This window comes from Salvelinus fontinalis, chromosome 24 (assembly GCF_029448725.1).
Source record: "Salvelinus fontinalis isolate EN_2023a chromosome 24, ASM2944872v1, whole genome shotgun sequence".
Lineage (NCBI taxonomy): Eukaryota > Metazoa > Chordata > Actinopteri > Salmoniformes > Salmonidae > Salvelinus > Salvelinus fontinalis.
The window spans coordinates 13,871,276-13,880,112 of NC_074688.1; the positions used below are offsets into that span (position 1 = coordinate 13,871,276).

Genomic DNA, 8,837 nt, shown 5'->3' on the forward strand with positions numbered 1-8,837 from the left:
AGGCATTGTGCTGGGGGCGTATGGAGGATGGACAGAGGGTTGGGGGATAGGGAGTAGGGAGGCAGGGGGACAATGAGGCGGTGGGCCGGGAGACAGGGCGACAGGTGGCTGTAGAGCAGAGGGGTAGGGGAGTGAGGTGTGTTGAGGTGGGCTTGGGTGAGCCATAGCATTTGGATCAGGACTGGCATGGTGCTTCTGGCACATAATTGGGCAGGTCATAGGCCTGTGGTGCTCAGAAGTGGTGGGATCCAAAATGATGAATTGTGTAAGGACCATGTTTGTTTTATCATTAACTGCATGAAGGCATCAACAAATTGCACAGTTGGAATGATGTGAGAGGATCTGGCAGCACTGAGAGAAGAAATAGAGGGGATGCAACCTCATGACAGCTGGTGATTAAGTCAATTATGGTTCCTGTCACTCTCTCTGGATCATATCGTGTTGGATGTCAATCACGCACGCTTGGCAAAGGATGAGAATGTCATATTATTATTGTATCATGCACACATTACACAAACGGAGCAGTGTTTACACACACAAAACTGTTGTTCCAGAGTTTACAGCTCAGTTTGTAGTTTTGCTGTTGAGCCTAAGGCTGGAATTTGTGTGTCCCTCTGGAGCAGTTTTGGACGACGGCAGCACAGTGCTGAAAACCGCCCATCTGTAGTAATTCCAGCTAAAGTCTGTCGGCCTTGAGTTAGTAGCCCTAGTCTGGAGTGTGTAGTCTGTAGTGTGTGTGACAGTAGAAGGATACAAATGGATGACTACCCTCACCCTGACAGCTCATCCTCATCTTCCTCTTCTCCTTCCTCCTCCTTTTCTCCTTCCTCGTCGTCCTTCCTTCTTCCTCTTTTTCCTCATCGTCATCCTCCTCCTCCTCTTCCTCTCCCAGGGAATCCACTCATCCATAGCCTCGTCGTCCGTGTTCAGCCCCTTCCCGTCCCTCAGCGTGGAGAGCCAAGGCTCGGCCACCCCCCTCATCATGTGTCGCAGTCCAACAGGTAACACTGATACACGACACCTAGGTGTGACTGACCGGGATCCAAACCTGGATCTCCTGCGCACCACAAGACCGTGTTAGCCCTCTGGGCTAAAGTCTAGGCATTCTGCAAGTCATCAGGCTTGCTCAACACATGAGTATGGTTTTGAACCATCTCTGTTATATACTGTAGGTCTCTATGCCCTCTGTATCCATACGTTACACTGTAGAGTACAGTAGTGGGTTTGTTTACATTCTTTACTATCAGGAAGCACACGTTACTTACGTGATTGTTTGCGAGTATGTTTCCTCATCCTCAATGTGTGATTGACACGTGATAATAGGCTATGTATTCCTCTGTTAACGGAGGCTTTGTCTTATTCTCCCTCCAGATGTGAAGAGTAAGATGTCTCCTAGGTCAAACTTGAAGTTCCGCTTTGACAAGATGAGCCACTCCACAACAGTAAGTGATGTCTCACTATACTATACTATACTGTCATATACTATACTGTAATGTACTATACTGTACTGTACTATACTGTACTATACTATACTGTAATATCCTATACTGTACTGTACTATACTATACTGTAATATACTATACTGTACTGTATTATACTATACTGCACTGTACTTTACTTACGCAATAAGGCACGGGGGTGTGGTATATGGTCAACATACCACAGCTAACATTCGTTCTTATGCACAACGCAACACTGAGTGACTGGATACAGCCCTTAGCCGTGGTATATATACCACCAACCCCCGAGTTGCCTTATTGCTTTTAGAAACTGTTTACCTAAGTAATTTGAGCAGTTTAAATAAATGTTTTGTCATACCTGTGGTATACAGTCTGATATACGACGGCTGTCAGCCAATCAGCATTCAGGGCTCCAACCACCCAGTTTAAAATATACTATATACTTTACTATACACTGTACTCTACTCTACTCTACTCTACCATGCTGCATGTGTCACAAACACACTGCTCAGTTAATGCAGTCTTGAAGTGACCCACTGTTCTCCTCCAGAGTCATTAGGGTATGATACAGCATCAGGAACAGTAGCAAAACTGTATCACAGTCCCTTCACTACACTGTCTGCTCTGAGCTAGGTTCTGTATCACAGTCCCTTCACTACACTGTCTGCTCTGAGCTAGGTTCTGTACCACAGTCCCTTCACTACACTGTCTGCTCTGAGCTAGGTTCTGTATCACAGTCCCTTCACTACACTGTCTGCTCTGAGCTAGGTTCTGTATCACAGTCCCTTCACTACACTGTCTGCTCTCAGCTAGGTTCTGTATCACAGTCCCTTCACTACACTGTCTGCTCTGAGCTAGGTTCTGTATCACAGTCCCTTCACTACACTGTCTGCTCTGAGCTAGGTTCTGTGTCACAGTCCCTTCACTACACTGTCTGCTCTGAGCTAGGTTCTGTATCACAGTCCCTTCACTACACTGTCTGCTCTGAGCTAGGTTCTGTATCACAGTCCCTTCACTACACTGTCTGCTCTGAGCTAGGTTCTGTATCAGAGTCTCTTCACTGCACTGTCTGCTCTGCATACCTCATCTCTTATCTTTAGTACACTATCTAGCTAGAGATCCTGCATTATCCTGTCAGCTTGACCTCTCATTCGAATGATGATGATGATGATGATGATGATGTTGTAATGGAACATTTCTGTCATTTTCTATTGCAGTCCGAGTAGAAATCTGAATATTCCAAAAAAGGGACAACACTGTTGGAGCAAAAAACATCCCCAACATCACCAACGCATCACAATGGAATCCCAAAATGTACTTAACTTCATGACTTAAGGGAATGAAGTGGACTAGCGAGTGTGTAAGAGCACACACGCAGACAGATACTGAGCTGGAAAGGAGGAAGAATCCTGTGAGTCTGAACTAAGAAGTGGTGGAAAAAAGATTATTCTCAGTATCTTTCTCTCGACATGTCTGGTACAGAAATAGCTCACAGTGAGAGGTGCCATGTGTTGCTGACATCACACCACATCTTTACTGGCCGCTGGTCTGATTAAAATACTCATCTGTAACATTAACCTGATACAACTAGACATGGCAAGGTTTAAAGGTCCAATGCAGGCATGTTTATCTCAATATCTAATCATTTCTGGGTAACAATTAAGTACCTTACTGTGATTCTTTCCAATTAAAATTGTCAAAAAGAAACAAAAATAGCTTCTTAGCAAAAGGCAATTTCTCAAGCAAGAATTTTGCTAGGCCTGTGGGAGGGAAAACTGAAAATTAGCTATTATTGGCAGAGAGGTTTGGAACTCTCTTTTTCATTGGTCAATACAAATTTACCACATGGTGATGTCACCATGGAAGGCCAAACCTCCATCCCAGCAAAACAGGCTGACATTTCAGGAGGTCTTTTCAAACAGCTCCTACACTAAAAGGGCATTATCATCCTTTTCACTATTTCACAGTATTATTCCAACCTCATAGTGTGGAACTATATATTAAACACAGCCAAATCTCGTTTTTGACTGCACTGGGCCTTTAACCTCACAACATTCATCGTCATTGATTTATGAAACTGTGGTGATAGGTCACTTTTCCGCTGCACTCATCTCTCAGATTACAGCGATTGTTTATTGTTGTCCTCTTCTGTTCTGATCTCCATATCTGGGTCCAGGTCGGTGTAAGTTGTTGTACTATCCTTCAGAAAGGGATGTTGTTGTTAACCTGGGGGACTGTCTCTCTTGCCTTTGCCCCAGTATGTCTGTTTGGGGACAGTTCCTCTATTGCCTAACAAGGAACAAGGAGTTCTTGCTGCTGTAGTTTAGCTGCTTTTTGAGTCACCTGTTGTAACGCTGGTCGTCTAACCCCTTGGCCTCACAGACAGTATGTGTCTGCTCCACAGTCAACGCAGGTCAATAGAATGGATCAATCCACAATAGAGATAGATACAGTATTTATGTACTGTATAGATACTAGGTTTGCTAGGGTTGGGGTCAATTCCATCTCCGTTCCTTTTAAAAAAATGTTTTTATCTCATATGAATATATTGAGGACAATTGGAATTGGAATTTTAGTTAACTTCCTGAATTGACATGGAATTGATAGATACAGTATTGATCTCTATGGCTCAATCCTCATCAAACAGTTTTGAAGTATTCAAGTTTGTCTTAAAGCAGCAGAAGGAAGGGACTTGATCCTCATAAACCGAGTGCTCTATTTGTGGAGATTTGCTCACATGAGAAGAAAAATGCCATTGCGCTCTGTCACAAGCTTCATTTAGCCAAAGTCGCGCCTTACAATCTATCTGAAACCCTTTCACCTCCCATGTGCTTCTCACTGTGTGAGAGGTTGAGCAGAGAGTTTGGATAAGGTTTATTTGGTTGACGTTTAGCTGTGGGTGTCTGATGAATCCAGACCTGCGTTCAAATACTATTTGAAATCTTTCAAATACTTTGAGTGTGTGTGCTCTAGCCTGCCTGGTTTGCAGTTTTGGGACAGGCAAGTTAATCAAGCACAGATCATGGATTTGAAATGGTTTTATATAGTATTTGAACCGAGGTCTGCTTTTCACATGTCCTTATACAAACATCCAGTTGTATTTCACCCAGTTAATCAATGTTAATTGAAAACATGTATGCCTATAAAGGATGCATAGCTGAGAAACACACAGACTGCTCCGTGCAAATCATTTTTAGTAGTTCAAGTCATTTCACAATGTTTTTTTTTCTCTCACTAACATTTCTCCAAAAATAAATAATTGGGCAGAGAATATTTTAAAGGGATCTTACATATTTTGGAAGTGCGATTGAACGCTTTGTGATTATGATGGGTCATTTTTTCAGTCTTAAGTAAAAGCAAACAGGAAAAAACAATTGATGTTAAAAAAACAAAAAGCAATGTTAGCGCATTGTAGTTCCAAAATATATTATAATACAACTTTACCTTGTTGTAAGCTATATGACTATAAACGAATCATGTGTGAATGTCTTCACCCAGGAACGCATTGAAATGGCACGGTCTCCATTGATGTGACCAAATCAGTCAGCTATATTTGAGTTTGGGAGAATATCCATGCACTGTAGCTGTATAGAGGTTCATTCTTATCCCTGGAGTGTTTGTGACTGGAGTTCTGTTATGTGGTACACAAAAACTCAGAAAGTTGAGCAGGGCAGAAAGTTAAATAGGAACTCGTCTTTTAGTTCGTAGAGGGCATCCACAAGTGCCCCTCAGCCTACTCTCTGTTAATAGGGCCATAATTTATTGATTTTATCTTTTGCTATTGATGTTATGTAAAAAAAAAATGTAATTGCAGATTAAATTAATGAAATAGGTCAAATGAAAATACATTTTAATTTAAAAAGCCTACAAATGTATATGTATATTTCGTTATGTAATGTGCCATTTAGAATTTATTATAAAATAAAATGTTGTATTTTGTGTCAATTTGTGTTGTGTTGCGTAATTCAGTGACCTCACAGGAAGGAACAGAGGCATATCTAAACATTCTTGTCTGTTAATTAATTATAAAAGGGACATAGCATGCTTTAGACATGGGTTCAGATACTATTTGAAATCATCTTAAATAATGTATATATGTGCCTGATTGAGCTTGCCTGGCTTAATGGACCAATGGGATAGTCCAAAGTCTGCAAACCTCACCCCTCTGGTCCTCCAGGCAGGCTAGAGCAAACACTCAAACTAGTTGAAATATTTCAAATAGTGTCTGAACCCAGGTCTGCTTTACATGGAACATTGTTTAGAGGGGGAAACATTTAATACAAGTCGCTCTACTTTGCTTAGCTGTGGCAATATTTTGGTATGCAACATCAGTTCTAGTTTGTTTATTTAAACACATGGCAGAGAAAGTAGTTTCCACAAATTACATAATAATTAGTGTTAACAAATAAAAGACAGTTGCATAAATCATTATTTAGAACATTGAACATAGATTATATTCTCAGATGATTTTCACATGACATCATGATCTAGCTGAGTGCGTGGATAGCAGTTACTGCATGACGCATACAAAATCAGAACACATATGAAATCATTCAATCCAGAGCTCTGAAATGAGACCACTTGGTCGAAACAGTCTGTTACATGCGGAGGTGAATATTGTAGTGAATTCAGGGGATAGCCTTGGTCAGGACTCGAACCCGGGTCCAGCGACTGTCAACCCAACGCCTAAGCCTTTACACCAAGAGATCCAACCATTTGAAGAGGTCACTACCTCCTGGCCACAGACGTCAATTCAACGTCTATTCTGATTCAGAGGGGTTGGGTTAAATGCGGAAGACACATTTCAGTTGAATGCATTCAGTTGTACAACTGACTAGGTATCCCCCTTTCACTTTCCCTTATTCCACGTTGGTTCCACGTACTTTCATTGAAATTACGTGGAAACAACGTTGACTCAACCAGTGTTTGCTAGGTAGGAGTTGGGTTGAGGTGTTGGGTTGAGGTCTCTACAATATAAAAGTCTGACTGAGTCAGGAGAAGTGGAGAGAGGAGTAGACTGTGGGCTGTGCAGCTTCTCGTTGAGGATTAGGATTCGGCTGTTCAAGGCAACGCTTTGAAAGAGCTGCATAGACCAACTGCAAGAAAACAGACACTCAAGTTAGCCCGAGGAAGCATTCTAGAAAAAGGTTAAGGATAAGGGCATTCAGAAGACATTATTTAAAGAACACGCACCTCTATCTTTGGTTTAGGCTTGGGTGTGGCTGCAAAAAAAAGATACGAGTCAAAAGCAGAATTAATGCACACCTAATTGGGCACTTCACAAATTAGCATTAGACTTGGCCTTTAAATAAGCAGTAGACACGATCAACTGTACAATTGGATATCAAGGTCATGTACAGTGCTGTGGTAGAAATGTGCATGTCAACATACTGCAGCAAGATGTTATGAAATTGTATCGATAAAGAAAGATATGTCTTACGGGGCTTGTCCTTGCGTGCGCTTCGGGTGCGTGGTGGGGGGTTCGGCGGTGGTATTGGTGGGGGCTGAGATGGGACCTTTGACCTTATATGGCAAGCCAGACCCAGACCCAGAACCAAAACCAGGGTGATTACCAAACAGGTACTTACATACACCCCCACCCTGGAATAGACCTTCCACACGGATGTGGGTGGTATGGCTACAGAGAAAGGGTGCAGCAAAATCATTGATGTCAGAGCACATACCAGTCTACTTTTCATCTCGGAATGTGGAGTGGTCATTTTCTGTGATTGTTTCTTATTTTGGGGGTAAAAAAAAAAAAAAATACATACTGTACATTACTTGCATGAAATGTATTAACAATAGAAGGACCATATGTACCTGCAGTAATGTTCACATGCGTCATATGTCCAACACTGGTGTATCCCTCAACCCAGGTGATCTGGCATTGGTACATTCCATAATCTGATTGGTTGACTTTGAGGATGTCCATGAGCAGACGGGTTCTATTGGTTGTCAACGTGACGTTGGAGAGATGATGCCTTGGAGTGGGACTAAAGAGAAGGAACTGTCCCTCTGTTGACAGACCCCATCCTCCTGTCCAGCCATCATCTCCACAATGCTGAACAACACAGGATAGGGAAAGAGTGCCCCCCTTTGGTACGTTAACAGAACTTCTCTTTGCCAAGATAGAAGTCACACACTCCTCTGCATCATAACCTGAGGGAACAAAAGTTGAAAAAAGTTAACACATAAATATGATGTAAACAATTCACGAGACAATAGAGGAGCAGCCTCTACAGCAATGAATATCCTAATAGAAATCTACATTTATAGTAATGAGAGAGAACCAATTGAGAGTAGTTATTTCTCATGATACCTCTTTTATAGGAAAGCAGATGGTACATCAATTTAGATTAGATTGTTTGATTGATTACTTCTCCTTCCTTTTCTTAAGTGACATCCTAGATAGCGGTTTCAGGTGTTTGTTGGTCATCCTACTTCTGGTTGTAAAACCAAGGTTACATCCACAACTGTCAGGAATCCTAAACAAAAGTAGTTGGACTTACCCGAGAGAATGCATAGACAGGTCAATGAGAGAAACAGACAGTTGTACATGTCTTTCTTTCCCTTAGAATAGTATGTTTTTCTTCAGCGTTCCCCTTCTAGTTACTTTCCTCTGTATGAGCTCATGACGGGTTCCATAGAGCAGCCCCAAGACATGTCCTGGTGCCTCAGGAAGCTGGACTGAACCTTATCAGCGCAATAACTACTGTGTTTTTACCAGGCGTATACAAATTGTTCTTCGTTTTTCAATTGTTCTCTCACTTTCTCATTACATTTTCCCCCCTCATTGGGAGTGTACTCTCCGCAATTGCGAAATGGTTTCCACCAGCTGCCTCAGTCGAGTTGGAAGTAAGGAAGGAAGTTCGCACACGCACGCACGCACGCACGCACGCACACACACACACACACACACACACACACACACACACACACACACACACACACACACACACACACACACACACACACACACACACACACACACACGCTCTCTCTCTCCAACTCCAAAAGACAAATCACATCCTTCCTCAGGCTGAACCCCGAAATCTGTGGGCTGGGCACAATTATTAACTCCTTACATAGAAAATACATTCAGCATTACATTTACTAAAGAATACATTTCCATGGAAACCAAGAAGAGAGTGTGTTGAATGTGTATGTTTTTGATTGTGTCTGTACATTGAATCAAATTTTTTCTATTTCAAAGGAAGATTGTGTAATGGCATGGACCATGTTGTATAGTAAATCTCCTTGTTGCTTCTATCCAACCTAGGCTATATTTCGAACCAATTCAGGCCAACCGCAAGGTAGTTCAAAATGTAAAATGAGAGAAACAAAATGAGTTGTTGCGGAACAATAAGAACGGTATAC

The 8,837-nt window shown here is 41.9% G+C and overlaps 2 protein-coding genes across 10 annotated transcripts in view; one reads left to right on the forward strand and one right to left on the reverse strand.

Annotated features, from left to right (window-relative positions):
- LOC129821982 (rap1 GTPase-activating protein 2-like) overlaps positions 1-5,405 on the forward strand; it is a 92,027-nt gene extending 86,622 nt beyond the window's left edge. For all 9 annotated transcript variants that reach the window (XM_055879779.1, XM_055879782.1, XM_055879781.1 and 6 more), the window contains 3 exons: positions 893-1,001; positions 1,372-1,442; positions 2,678-5,405. In XM_055879779.1, the coding sequence (XP_055735754.1) occupies positions 893-1,001; positions 1,372-1,442; positions 2,678-2,686 (189 nt within the window). In that variant the 3' untranslated portion in view covers positions 2,687-5,405. The remainder of the gene's footprint in view (positions 1-892; positions 1,002-1,371; positions 1,443-2,677) is intronic.
- LOC129821983 (uncharacterized) lies at positions 3,988-8,323 on the reverse strand. The gene is made up of 5 exons (XM_055879787.1): positions 7,970-8,323; positions 7,281-7,619; positions 6,901-7,098; positions 6,654-6,682; positions 3,988-6,556 (listed from the first exon to the last, which is right to left on the reverse strand). The coding sequence occupies exons 1-5, from the start codon at positions 8,016-8,018 to the stop codon at positions 6,452-6,454; spliced, it is 720 nt and encodes a 239-aa protein (XP_055735762.1). The 5' UTR covers positions 8,019-8,323; the 3' UTR covers positions 3,988-6,451.
- Between the last annotated feature and the right edge of the window lie 514 nt (positions 8,324-8,837).

What these genes read in the sequence shown, in the direction of transcription:
- LOC129821983 (XM_055879787.1), bottom strand. Translation starts at nt 8,018, where the DNA reads ATGTACAACTGTCTGTTTCTCTCATTGACCTGTCTATGCATTCTCTCG. An exon ending in CTGTCTATGCATTCTCTCGG is followed by an intron (nt 7,620 to 7,969) that starts GTAAGTCCAACT and finishes TTGTTCCCTCAG; the next exon opens with GTTATGATGCAGAGGAGTGT. An exon ending in CGCACGCAAGGACAAGCCCC is followed by an intron (nt 6,683 to 6,900) that starts GTAAGACATATC and finishes TTTTTTTTGCAG; the next exon opens with CCACACCCAAGCCTAAACCA.